The sequence below is a fragment of the Heloderma suspectum genome, chromosome 3 (genome assembly GCF_057233095.1).
Source record: "Heloderma suspectum isolate Gila_16-S chromosome 3, 16-S_ref, whole genome shotgun sequence".
Classification (NCBI taxonomy): Eukaryota; Metazoa; Chordata; class Lepidosauria; order Squamata; family Helodermatidae; genus Heloderma; species Heloderma suspectum.
In genome coordinates, this window is record NC_139460.1 from 264677349 (window position 1) to 264691963 (window position 14615).

The 14615-nt window shown below is 41.5% G+C and overlaps 1 protein-coding gene across 4 annotated transcripts in view; it reads right to left on the bottom strand.

Moving 5' to 3' along the window:
* The window catches only part of UGGT1 (UDP-glucose glycoprotein glucosyltransferase 1), a 72586-nt gene that overhangs the window by 13487 nt on the left and 44484 nt on the right, over window positions 1-14615 (bottom strand). For all 4 annotated transcript variants that reach the window (XM_084846718.1, XM_084846716.1, XM_084846715.1 and 1 more), the window contains 6 exons: window positions 11928-12086; window positions 6162-6247; window positions 5680-5764; window positions 4046-4134; window positions 3356-3460; window positions 1357-1441 (listed from right to left, as the gene is read on the bottom strand). In XM_084846718.1, coding sequence (XP_084702844.1) covers window positions 1357-1441; window positions 3356-3460; window positions 4046-4134; window positions 5680-5764; window positions 6162-6247; window positions 11928-12086 — 609 coding nt within the window. The remainder of the gene's footprint in view (window positions 1-1356; window positions 1442-3355; window positions 3461-4045; window positions 4135-5679; window positions 5765-6161; window positions 6248-11927; window positions 12087-14615) is intronic.

The following is a 14615-nucleotide window of genomic DNA, read 5'->3' on the forward strand; positions in this document are numbered from 1 at the left end:
AATGAAGTGAAATAAAACATGCCAAAGTAAGCATTCCATTTACTGCTGGGGATGCCAACTTATAGCACAATCTTATACATGGTTATTCAAACTTAAGTCCTACTAAATTCAGTGGGATTTACTCCCAAGTAAGTGTGCATAGGATCACACCATTAGGCTCTTCTCATACTATCTGCCCATGAAGCAATATATGTTGGAGCAGAGTTGGGCTTTGTCAGTGGAGGCGCCCCAGGTGTGGAAAGCCCTCCCTGAAGAGGTCCAAAGCCCTATTTAATGGACTATATTCCATCAGGCCATAGAAGAGAGTGAGATGAGATAGCAGGGCTCACTTCATCAGCTCAGCCAAAAGACCAATTGCCACTGGTCTCCTCTCCTCCCCAAACTGTTTCTATTCCAGCTGGTCATTATAAGAACTACTATGTAACTTTAAGAATTGGGGCCTGAGTTTGCTTGTTTTCCTCTTTCCTCCCCATGCGTTTTCCCCCTTTTGTGTAGTATCTGTGAGCCCACAGGAAAGGTCTGTCTTGTTTTTATTCTGTGGACAATGCTTAGTCAATTTTAGGAACCTTATAGATTATTATTAGAAATAATAAATTGTAATATGTTACGTTTGTTTATATACTTATTATATTGTTAGACACTCTGAAGTTTCCTTTGGGGGGAAAATGGGATACACATTATGTTATACACTACTGTGTTAGCTGGCCCTTAACCAAAGAAAAGTTCAGAATAAATGAAGTCATGTAGAGAATACTCAGGTCCAATTGATAGTTGCCATGGAACTGCAGAGCTGAAGGGCAGCATACTCTGGCCTCATCTATTGGCCAGAGAACTCTGGGCCAATGGGGAGGGGGGCTGCACCCCCCACCTCCCAGGAAGAACATCATGGCAAGGTGGAAAACAACTAGACCCCATAGATCGGCCAGAGAAGGAACAGCTGCAAGGAGCTTGCTTCGTCTTTTCCTGCCAGAAACACCAGCTATAAGAACTTTGTAACTAAGAACTAATGCCTGAGCTTGCTTTTTTCCTCCTCTCTCTCAATCTTTCTTTTTGTGTCATGTCTTTTAGATATCAAACCTGAGGGCAGGGGCTAAGTATTTATCTTTGTAAGCCAGTCTTGAAGCTTCTTTTGGGTGAAGAGCAGGGTAAAAACACTTTGAAGAAATAAATAATGAACATAAAGATGTGAAGCATTCTTCCTTCAGGTTTGCTAATGTCTGCAATATTCTCCTTAAATATATAGCCCAGCCCAATTCATTGATCTATCAGTAAATAGATGGGATGAGGGGAGATAATATTTTTAAATTGCTTCAGGCTTTAAGCAAAGAAAATAAAGCCTTTTCTCTTGCAACAAACCTTAAATGAAGGTGACAAATAGTTCTTCAGGAACCAGAACTTCACTGGAGTCTGCGTGTGTTTCAGCACAGATAGCATCATTATGCTGTTATGGCCAATAAACAAACAAAAAAATTGAAGCCTATTAATTATCTGGAATAACTAGAACAAACCAGCATCATAAACAATACAATGCTATTCTCTTACATCTCACTTCTTCAGTGATTTGTATTTGTTATACACCACTTACTTGCATAACCGCTTAACAAGCACTGCTTCTGGAGGAGTTTGACTGTCATAAAAATCACTGAGAGGTGGTAAAACTACTCTTGCACCAAAACTGAAACTATTTAAAGCTGTTTTTGCAGAAAGAGTTGGAGAGAAAGCAAGCATGACAGGTTCCTGGAATTTCCCACTAGCACTACAGCATTGCAGCTAATGCTTTTGGGAATCTGAGTGAAAACAAGTAAATGGACCCTGCCTAGGTTTAAGACAGCACATGAAATGCAATCTGTGGGTGATTAGGAATGGGCTTAATATAACTAGGCAGTTAAATATTTCTTTAGGAAAGCTAACTCATGATTGGCTACAGTGATTTTGGATGATTACTCAGAACAGGGTTGGGCAGAAAGTAGACCAGAAATTACTCTGAGTGATTTGCAGTAGATCAGCAAGTGTTTCCGACTCCCAGTTGTCTCATAACAGCAATAACTAAAAATCCCCCCCCCCACACACCCCATTTGGTTGCTAAAAAAGGATGTCTGGGGGAAAACCAGGAATGGATTTGTGTGTGAAAAAGCTTGTAAGTTTGGTTTTTGTATTGATCAGAAATTCCTGGGCTGAGCATGCGCTCAGGGGCACCCTGTTTCTTAATTCTTAGTGCATGCCTTGCCTGCCTGAGTCTATTTTGCACCTGGCTCTGGTTGGTGCATCTCAGCATTCTAGTAAAAAAACAAAAACAAAGTAGACTCTTCAAGCCTGAAGTCTGCTCACCCCTAATTCAGAATATAGCTACTGTGTTTAAGTGAGAACTCCTGATTTCCATTATTCTGAGATTACTGCAAGTGAAGTACACATAATGATGAGAGAAGAAAAAAGATAAAAAGAATTCTTGCAGATTTATATTGTGTCATTAAAAGATGTTGGTGAAAGTCTATACTTTTTTTAACTATCCCCTATTGTTGAGAAATTCAAACAGTTCTCCCAGATCCACACTCGCTTGAACCTGAGAACACCTGATGACAAACTCTGTGAAAATCCATTGAAGAATCATTACGATTTGAAGTCTTGGGGTGATTCTTGTCTAACTCAAAAATGAAAATACTAGGACTCTGGATCTTCCTCATTACCACCTGTCAAAAGACCGTAAGTACATAAGGGCACAATCCTATGGTCGCTAGACAGCAGCTAGATGGCCATAGGATTTTTTGGGTTTCGGAAACCAACCTCAGAGCCAGTGCTCCAAGGTTGGTTCCCAGAAAACTGCCACCCTACCCCTCCTCCGCTGCCTTGTAGGTGGCACAGTTAGTCCCCAGCTCTGTGCTCGCAAGAGCAGCACAGAGCAGGGGAAAAGGGGGCCTTTCTAGGGATGGGACTTCGCAAGCCAGTACGATGCTTCCTGTGCTGTCTAGCCACAAATGCAGGGCAGCCAGAGTGTGGAGAAGAGGATCCCCTCCACACTCCACCCACCCTACATTGGATAGTCAGTTGCCTCTGAGTTCAGAGCGGCCGACTATCCCCACTGGATTGCATCCTCCGTTGTGTTTTTCTAGCTTGTCTGTAAGATGGTCAGAATTAGAAGCATATTCCTCCATATATAAACGACCAGCTATTGATCATTAAAGGTCATGGCTTTAGTATTGATGCAGCAGCAGGGGCCATTATAAATCTGGATCATTCTTACATTCTCTGGAACGAACCTTGTGCAAAGAAATGTAGTTAATTACATACAGAGTCCCCAAAATTGCCACATACAATGAATTTTCCAATCTGAGTAGCACACTACTTATTCTAGACTAACCGTAGAAATCTCTCATATAGATGCCCTGATGCCACAGAAAATATGTTGATCACATCATCCTTATCCTGTTTCACCTCTTCTTTCTTTTGTCCTCCTGTAAACCCCCTACAAAGGAAGAGAGAGAGGGTGGGTGGGGGAATGCTTATACAGCAATCTGCAATGTCACATAAGGCAGCCAGGTTCCTACTTCCACTTTATGTCCTACAATTAGCCAGTGCTGGCTGGGATTGCTGCAGGCACTGGGTGTCCTGGCTTCATAAGAAAAGGATTGTTTAGTATAGAAATTATTCCTTAACCCAGCTGGCTGTAAATTAAATATGAAAAAAACAGAGTACAAAACTCCAAGACAGAAGATCAACCCTTTCTTGAATGAGCAATGTTTGGTCCAAACACCAATGTGTAATTTCATAGCTCTTGCCTATGACAGCTTATACCATCATAGATCAGTCTGTCAGAGAAAAGCAATGAACAGTTCTGTGGAAAGTATAAAGAATAATACTGCTATTTTTCTGGAACTTGTTCACATGCAATTCAGTTGCAAAGCAATCCTCAGTGATTTACTGATATGGCCATTTTTAGCCACCACTGTAAAGACTGCCAGCACTTTATAGCAGCTACAATTAAACTATCAAGCAATCTTTCAGAATCACAAGACTTGACAGGCAGTAAAGAATAAACAAGCATGCTCACCATTTAAGAGATTCCCAAAATCCAGATTCATTTTCATTAGTTCCATCACTTAGTAAATCTTCATTTAGCATATCTAATTTCTTCTGAACCTACAAAGAAGGACCAGGGAATTGGCTTAAGTTTCTTATTAAAAGCTGCAAACAGTTATAAAAAGCTACATGGTTTGCTATATTCTGTTTTTTTTCCAATTAGAATTGTGCCACAATTTAAATTTAAGCCAAATTAAAATCTTGAGTGGAGAAACATTTAATCAAGGTAAAATCCAAGCCAGTTCTAAAGGCTTGAAAGGAAAATTAAATATCAGCTATGTGTGTCATACAAATTTCAAAATAAATGATCATCTTGCAGTTCACCAAGGCTTTCCTACTGAAGTAGGACTGCAGTAAAGAACTAAGCAACTTAAGAACAGATACAAACCAAGAATTAGAAAAAGTAAACAGGGTGTGTCTAGAACACACTATGTTATGAGGCATAGGCTGCTAGAGATAAAACATGCAGACACATACTGATTCTATACCATTTTGCACCTACAATATCACCTTTGATTTATCCCACATAGTGAGGGAGGACCTGTTCAGATGTCATGCAAAACCATGGTGACTGGGGAATTTCCTGTAACCATGGTGGCTTAGCGTGTCGTATGGGGGGAGAAAACCACATTCTGTGTGGTTATGAAGCCACCCCCGCAAAAGTGTTAAGGAACCCTAGAGAGGCTTATCATGTCGTCTGTCGGGCTTCCCGGTGGTTAAAACAGGCTCTGGTGGATCTCCAGGCCGCAACCATAGAGTCAGCCAGCTAGAGTGCCCACTATCGCAGGTGACGCTCTCACTGCCATGGACTTTCTCTATGGTCATGCAGCCATTCTGGATGATGGAGCAGCCACTGAAAGTACGTTCACGCCATGGAGGACATTGGGATGTGAGCAAACCACTCAGGTAAGCTTGCCGAGTAACTGGGGGGGGGGGGACCACATGGCACCGCGTGGTTCCTGGTCATCTGATGGGCCCACGTGTAGCAGTTTCGCTAACGCCTCCCCCCATAGTTCTCCTAACCACCCTCCTCCCACGCACATGTGAATAGGCCCAGAGAGTACAGTCTTTAATACATACACACACACACATATACACACACCCTCAAAAATGCATGTCTGGAAACTATATTCAACACAAAAGGTTATTAAAATGTTCTATGCAAGGCATGATTTTATACATATAGGGCCAGTCACTGTTTGCATCCTCCCCACTCCCTCATATTCATATTGCTCTATGTGCAGGACTTCCTTCGGCTGACCCCTCTCCCCAGTAGTAGCCCTTCTGTGAATGGGAGAGTACACTTGTGGGTCAGCTGCACATGCCTAATGGTATGCATAAGGGTCCAGCTGACGCTTCCCTTCAATCTTTTAATGGGCTGGTAAAAGTGAATCCTGGTAAGAGATGTACATTACACAGTTTGATGATTGTATAGCAGCCATCCGATTATCTTGCTCACAACTACAAAGGATTACATTTAAGGCTATTTTTGCCTATACCACCCAGTATTAGGCAGATATATAAGAGGAGAATAAAGTTCTAAAAAACTCATAATAAAGCAAATCTTGTTGAAAATACTACTTTACATGTCTGCTTCAAACTCACTTTCACTTTAATAATTTTGCTCTTGAAAGTATTAATAACGACGACAACATCACTGGCATCTGGAGGAGAATCTGTACCATCATGGCTAAAATTAAATAATTAAAAACAGTTAGCTCAATCATCACTGTAGGAGAAGTGCTAATTTTTTGCCACTTCTTTCCTCTTTTCCATCATGAGCCCAACTTAAAAATGCTTTCCCTTCAAACAGTCCATATTCCCAAAAAGTTATTTCAGAAAGAATCATATAAACCTAAGCATGGATATACATGTTTATTTACAAAACAATACATTTCACCCAGCTGCCAACAGATATCCAATTTATACACTTAGGGAAGTTAAGAGAAGCCAAGTGTACTGTTGGATTCTTGTGTATTGCTAATCTGAAAAACTGGTGAGCCAATGCCATGTTGATAGGCCATATGGGTCTGAATGGATTTTGACCAGACTAAAAAAAAAGCAAAATAGTTGTTTTATCACCCCACCTGTAAATTCTGTAGATATCATCAGACCTTCCCTTCCTGAGTCTCAAAAACCAGGAACCAGGATTGGCTTTTAACTGGAAGTATCCCTATGAAGGGGAAAGAGAAAAGACAAACATTCTAAAGACTTATGACAGACAACTTGCTTAATACTAAGCATCACATTAAGATGACAGAATAAGCTGAAATGCTGCTTATAATTAGCATGTTATAGTAGTTACACAAGACTTACATAGTAAACATGATGCTCTTAAGACTATGATGGATGCCAAGTTACATCAACAAAGCTGTTCCACTGACTTGAGTTAGACCTTAGAATAAGTTAGTTAAGTTGAACACCAGAAACTTTAGGCTTGCCTCCTTGTTTCTGACACTTTTGGTAGCAAAAAATAAATTTCCCTGTAACCAGGATGGCTAAGAACAACTTTTAGAGAAATATAGACTGGGATTTACAACTTTCTGGTAAGAGCCCAAAGACTGAGCAGAAGGATTGTGTGAGTTAATCCCTGAATGATCCTTCCAAAGGACAGGAGCTTGGCTGTATCCACCCACCTCCTTAGGGTAACGAAAAGTTGTTTTTGAAAAGGATTTAGAAACTAAGTGCAAAATACTGCAGCCAGAGTTGTGACCAGAGCCAATTTCTTAGAACATACGTCTCCTTTATTGTATCAGCTTCACTTGCTTCTGGGCTCAGTTCAAAGTACTGGTAAAGACCTAAACAGTTTCAGCTGAAGATATTTTCATTCCACATAAACCTTCTTGTCTGGTCAGATCTCCAAAAGAGGCTCTCCTGGGTCTTGCCATTGTCAGCAGTGCAATAGATTGGATTATGAACTGCATAAAATGGATCTAATATTTCTGCTTCTTTTGTTCTATTTACTAGCTTAGCAGAAATCAGGATAAGATAAATTCTAAAATAAGGCTGATTAGTATTATAATCCTTTTCTGTCAGATGTATACATCTCCAAGCCTCAGTCAAGGAGAAAAATTCAATTGCTCTCCTCTAAAGGGAGAGCCCCCTTCATGGATAACTGCCTTGTTGAGGCGAAGGGGCTTGCGTAACTCAGTGAAGCCATAAGCTATGCCGTGCAGGGCCACCCAAGATGGACAGGTCATGGCGGAGAGTTCTGACAAAATGTGGTCCACTGGAGAAGGAAATGGCAACCCACTCCAGTATTCTTGCCAAGAAAACCCCATAGAATGTATCACAAGGCTAAAAGATATGACACCGGAAGATGAGCCCCTCAGGTCGGAAGGTGTCCAATATACTACTGGGGAAGAGCAGAGGGTATTTCCAAGTAGCGCCAGCAAGAGTGAAGCAGCTGGGCCAAAGCTGAAAGGACACTCAGCTGTGGATGTGTCTGGTGGTGAAAAGAAAGTCCGATGCTGTAAAGAACAATATTGTTTAGGAACCTGGAATGTAAGATCAAAGAATCAAGGTAAGCTGGAGGTGGTCAAACATGAGATGGCAAGATTGAACATCGACACCTTGGGAATCAGCGAACTAAAATGGACAAGCACGGGAGAATTTAATTCAGGTGACTATCATATCTACTACTGTGGGCAAGAATCCCTTAGAAGAAATGGAGTAGCACTCATAGTTAACAAAAGGGTGGGAAAAACAGTACTGGGGTACAATCTCAAAAACGACAGAATGATCACAGTACGAATCCAAGGCAAACCATTCAACATCACAGTAATTCAAGTCTATGCCCCAACCACTGAGGCCGAAGAAGCTGAGGTTGATCGGTTCTATGAAGACCTCCAACACCTTCTAGAACTAACACCAAAAAAAGATGTCCTCTTCATCATGGGGGATTGGAAAGAAATCACCAGGATAACAGGCAAGCATGGCCTTGGTGTACAAAATGAAGCAGGACAAAGGCTAATAGAGTTTTGCCAAGAGAACAAGCTGATCATAGCAAACACTCTTTTCCAACAGCACAAGAGGCGACTCTACACATGGACATCACTAGATGGTCAATATCGAAATCAGATTGATTATGGCCTTTGCAGCCAAAGATGGAGAAGCTCTATACAGTCAGTAAAAACTAGACCTGGAGGTGACTGTGGCTCAGATCATGAGCTGCTTCTTGCAAAATTTCGGCTTACATTGAAGAACGTAGGGAAAACCACTAAACCATTCAGGTATGACCTAAATCATATCCCTTATGAATATACAGTGGAGGTGACAAATAGATTTCAGGGATTAGACCTAATAGACAGACTGCCTGATGAACAATGGACGGAGGTCCGTAACATTGTTCAGGAGGCAGCAACGAAATCCATCCCAAAGAAAAAGAAATGCAAGAAAGCAAAGTGGCTGTCTGATGAGGCTTTACAAGTAGGTGAGGAAAAAAGGGAAACGAAAAGCAAGGGAGGAAGGGGAAGATATATCCAACTGAATGCAGAGTTCCAGAGAATAGCTAGGAGACAAGAAGGCCTTCTTAAATGAACAATGCAAAGAAATCAAGGAAAACAATAGAATGGGAAAGACTAGAGATCTCTTCAAGAAAATCGGAGATCTCAAGGGAATGTTTTGTGCAAAGACGGGCATGATAAAGGACAAAGAAGGCAGGGACCTAACAGAAGCAGATGAGATTAAGAACAGGTGGAAAGAATACACAGTAGAACTATACAGGAAAGTTCCTAATGTCCCTGATAGCCATGATAGTGCGGTCACTGAACTTGAGCCGGACATCCTAGAGAGTGAAGTCAAGTGGGCCTTAGGAAGCATTAGTAACAACAAAGCTAGCGGAGATGACAGTCTTCCAGCTGAGCTATTTAAAATCCTAAAAGATGATGCTGTTAAAGTGCTGCATTCAATATGCCAACAAATCTGGAACACTCAACAGTGGCCACAAGACTGGAAAAGGTCAGTTTACATTCCAATTCCAAAGAAGGGCAATGCCAAAGAGTGTTCAAAGTACCGTACAATTGAGCTCATTTCACATGCCAGCAAGATTATGCTCAAAATCCTACAAGCTAAGCTTCAGCAGCATGTGAACCGAGAACTAACAGAGGTACAAGCGGGGTTTCGAAGAGGCAGAGGAACTAGAGAGCAAATCGCCAACATTCGCTGCATCATGGAGAAAGCAAGAGAATTCCAGAAAAACGTCTATTTCTGCTTCATTGACTACGCTAAAGCCTTTGATTGTGTGGATCACAACAAACTCTGGCAAATTCTGAAAGAGATGGGCGTACCAGACCACCTTACCTGTCTCCTGAGAAACCTGTATGAGGGACAAGAAGCAACAGTAAGAACCAGACATGGAACAACTGATTGGTTCAAAATTGGGAAAGGAGTACGACAAGGCTGTATACTGTCACCCTGCTTATTTAATTTATATACAGAGTACATCATGAGAAACGCCAGGTTGGATGAATCACAGGTCGGAATTAAGATTGCTGGGAGAATTATCAACAACCTCCGATACGCAGACGATACCACCCTGATGGCAGAAAGCAAAGAGGATCTAAAGAGTCTCTTGTTGAGGGTGAAAGTGGAGAGTGCAAAAGCTGGTTTGAAACTCAACATTAACAAAACCAAGATCATGGCATCTGGCCCCATCACTTCCTGGCATATAGAAGGAGAAGAAACGGAAGCAGTGACAGATTTTATTTTCTTGGGCTCCAAGATCACCGCAGACGGTGACTGTAGCCATGAAATTAAAAGATGCTTGCTCCTTGGGAGGAAAGCTATGGCAAACCTAGACAGCATAGTAAGAAGCAGAGACGTCACCTTGCCGACAAAGATTCATATAATCAAAGCTATGGTTTTCCCAGTAGCAACGTATGGCTGTGAGAGCTGATTTGATAAGGTCAGCTGATGATGAGCTGATGATGAGCTGATAAGGAAGGCTGAGCGCCGAAGAATTGATGCCTTCGAACTGTGGTGCTGGAGAAGACTCTTACGAGTCCCCTGGGCTGCAAGGAGGTGAAATCAGTCCATCCTAAAGGAAATCAACCCTGAGTGCTCATTGGAAGGACAGATACTGAAGCTGAAGCTCAAATATTTTGGCCACCTAATGCAAAGAGAAAACTCCCTGGAAAAGACCCTGATGCTGGGAAAAATTGAAGGCAAAAGGAGAAGGGGACGGCAGAGGATAAGATGGCTAGATAGCATCACCAATGCAATGAATATGAATTTGAGCACACTTCGGGAGACAGCGCAGGACAGGAAGGCCTGGCGTGCTATGGTCCATGGGGTCACGAAGAGTCGGACACGACTTAACGACTGAACAACAACAAGAAAGGGAGAGCATCTTAATTAGTTTGCTCTCCTTTTTATCTATTTTCCCATTCATGACCCCATTAAAAACCCTTCCTAGAATTATTTCTCCCTCTGCGATGTTTCAGATGTGTTTATAAAAGTTATCTTGGTCAGTATTTGGACCATAAACATTCCCTATATTTAAATTTTCTCCTCCTATTGATCCTATTAGGAAGAGATATCTCCCTGTTGGATCTCTTCCTATTGTTTCAATATCAAAGTTCCAATTCCTTAATGCATGTAGCTACTCCCTTTGTCTTAGATTGGTCAGAAGCAAAATTCAGTTGTTTATTTAATGTTTTAATATTTGTTGTTTTTTCTTATTGTTTTATATTTTCATGTAAGTTGTCTCAAATACTTTAGAAGTAAAAGAGAAACACTTTATTAAATATCTTAAATAAAATATTACTAGTTCTATTGAATTTTCACTGGATATCCACCAGCTTTTGGACTAAAGTCGAAAAGTGCTTGTTAGGATATATAAAGCCCTAACTGCCTAGGCCTACATATTTTATAGAACACCTATCCAAATGTAAAACCTCTCAGTCCTAAGACCTCAGGAGGACACAACCAGCCAGGATAAGGAAACTTTATTGGCCCCATTATCAAGTCTCTCTCTCAAAGGACACCCATCTTTACTTGCTTGTCAGAAATGCTACAAGACACTCACTCCTAGTTTGCATGTAATGACAACCCAGACTATGGGTTGTCATTGAATTATGGGTTGTCATTACGTGCAAATCCTGCACTACGAGCAACCCAGAGTTCACAACCCAGGAACAAACCCATAGTTAAACCATAGTGCAGGGTTCGCACATAATGACAACCCACAATTGAACAACAGCCCATACTCAACCTGTACTCTAGGTTGTCGTTATATGTGAACCACGTCTCAATCTAGTGGGACTAGTTTAATATTTTGTCGTACTTTTTATTGGAAGATTGTTTTGTAGGAGTTGTGAGCCAATTGAGTACTTCATTTTTGAAAAAGATTATTTTAAAATAAAGTATGTATGGAAACTACTAAGCTGAGCATGTCAGGAATCAAGGATAGCCCTTTAACTTATCTCAGCTTCTATTTTTTTTGCTCACTCTCTGGGGGCAGCAGAAGCTGCAGTAGTCTGAAATCAACAGAAGAACTTGTAAAATCAAGGGCTCTGGAATAGTTTCCTCTTTATCCCAGGACAAATAATCATATAAAGCAGGGGTGCAGAACCTCAATCCAGCCCTCCGGGTTTCCTCAGAAGGTTATACCCCCTTTCCTGGAAGCCCCTGAGAGCTTCTCCAAAATGGAATTCAGCCCTCAGGCTGAAAGAGGTTCTCTGATGAAAGGGCTGTCATCTCTTGCATGCAGACAGGATACAGTGCAGTCTCAGGATTCCAGCAAATTCCTTGATTGTCCACGTAAAAGTGTCAGTCACTTGGGTGGCCAACTGAGTATTTGTAGATCTGTTTCAAAAGATATCCTACTATAGTTCACTGAGCAACCCACTTACCAAGTTGGCCATGACAATGGTGTCAACAACAACGGGGTTTGTTGATGTTCCTAGTGTGAACTGAAGACCTCGGGGGGGCTGCCCTGTAGTGATATCATAGCAGTGCCCTTCTAAAAGGAGATGCTCTAATTCATACTCAGCCGCCACTACACTTTCCACCTGTGAAAAAGAAACATCCACTATTTCAGCGCTCAAAAAGCATAGGAAGCTACAAAGAGTAATCTGCCACTGAGAAATGCAATTTAAAAACAGCATGAACAGCATGAATCCCCTGGAACCTTTATTTACTAAGCATTTGCAATTGTATCTAGCACTCTGTTTGATAATACTTTGACCTCATTTACAGGAAAACTGCTAGTTAATACCATAACAATAAAAAACCCTTATTTATTGATGTTTTTACACTATAATAGTTCACCAGTAACAAGAGTTCCCGTTCCCGTTCCCATATAAAATCGAATTCATCATAATTTAAGGCAACTGACAGCACCTGGTTTTTAGGCGCACCACCAAAACAGGTGTTGGATGCAGACTGTCAATATTTTCTCTGAGTGTTGGGAATTTCTTTTTAGTTTGGACCCTCTGCTATCTGCCTCTGAGAAACTGTTTACAAGATGAGAAGCTCTAAGACTGCATCTCTTGCCCCTTCTAGATTTTTGCAGTGGAACTGGTCACAGCCTTGTTCGCTGAAGTGTTGTAGCAAAGCCAGAATATGCATCTATAATTACTGTGACATACTTGGCCAAAATACAGTAGCATTATCAAGAGCTGGTCACAGAACTAAGGGCAATCTTCCACAAGCTTAGTTAAGTTTTGTTATCTGGCTTATCTTCATGAAGTATCTTTAAATATACCATCATCACTCATTTCCTTGGAGTGTAGCAGGTATTTCTTCATCTGTCTTTCCAACCCAAAAATGAGACTGGTCAAGATACTCGTAGGGCGCAATCCTATTGAGATAGATGGTTGCCTCTGACCTCCTCTGAAGTTGGAGGCAACCGCCTATCCAATGCAGGGCAGCTGAAGCATGGAAGAGAGGATTCCCTCCGTGCTATGGCTGCCCTGCAGTTTGCCTTAGATGCCTGATTTTGGGCGTCTAATCACGGCTTCGGGGAGGGGGTGGGAACAGGACTGGAGAACACATAGGAAGCTGTCTAAAACAGCTTCCGTGGTCTCCCCCCTTCCCCTGGGAATGCCCCCTTTTCACCCTGCCTGTACGCCGTGTTACAAGCACGGACAGGCACAGTGGGGCAGCTGCCATGGATTTCTCCACCTCAGCTACAAGGGGGTGGGGAGCACGGTTTCCTGGCTGCAAGCTCATAGCACTCGGAAACTGAAAAATCCTATCTCCCCCAGACGCTGTCTATGGGACATAGGATTGCTCTCTTAAAGATGGTAACTGAAAAGGGCAGTGCAGCAGAAAGAAAGTTGGGCTTGAATGTCTAGCACTGGAGTTCAGACTCTCAGTGACGTTTATTGAATGACTTTGAGCAACTCAAGGCCTCTCCATCTAATCTCTAATGAATCCCACAGGATTACTTTGAGGAGAAAGAAAATATACTGTTACCCACTTAAAGTGACTCTAATTTATTTATTTATCACATGGCACATTCACATCGCATTACAATAAAAACATAGAGCATAATAAATATGATGTTCATATTCACCAAATACTCAATAAGGATCCCTGGAGGATTATTAAGAGAAGGACATCATACGGGATAGCTTTAATATTTTCACTCTTATTAATTTAGGAACTTGGATAATGAAAACTCTTTAAAGTAATACACCAAAGGCAAAATGGTTTAAATATAAGTTAAACACTCATAAATATACTGGAGGAACCTTATGCAATAGACAGCTTCACACTGATTGCAACTGAGCACTATCAACTTCAGTTACCTGTGGTTCTTACTGCTATAATAAGGAAAGCCTTGCAAAAAAAAAAAAATCAATTTGGCACTGGGAAGAGGAAGCTAGCGTATCCATGCAGCGACAGTTATTCATGCTCTGTTAACCTCCCGTTTGGATTACTGCCTTTGAAAGTGGTCCAGAAACTTCAGTTAGTTCAAATTAGGGCAGCTAGACTGCTGACTGGGACTGGCCAGCATGGTCATATTATACCAGTACTTCTCCATCTGCACTGGCTGCCAGCCCATTTCTGGGCCCAATTCAAACTGCTGATTTTAAACTTTAAAGCCCTAAATGGCTTGTGGCCAAGTTACCTGAAGTAACGTCTCCTCCCATATTTACCTACACCGACATTAAGATAGTCATCTGAGGCCCTCCTCCAGGTGCCCCCACCAAATAAGGTGAAGTGGGTTGCTACACCACCTTTTCAGGGGTGGCACCCCATTTGTGGAATGCTTTCCCCAGAGAGGCTCACCTGGCACCTAAGTTATGGTCTTTGGGGTCCCATGTGAAGAACTTTTTATTCTTCCAGGCTTTTTAAAGATCTGCTTTAAGTACTCTATTCTGCTGCTGGTTTTAATCTGGTTTTATGATGTGATGGTTTTATTCTTTGCTACTGCTTTTATCTTTGTTTTATTCTGTACTGTTTTTAATTTCTGTTTTAATATTTGTACTGTATGTTTACAATGTATTATACACTGCCCAAAGAACTTTGGTTTAGGCGAAATTTAAAAGTACAGTAGGTAAGTAAATAAGTATCTGTATAGCTTGCCCTCC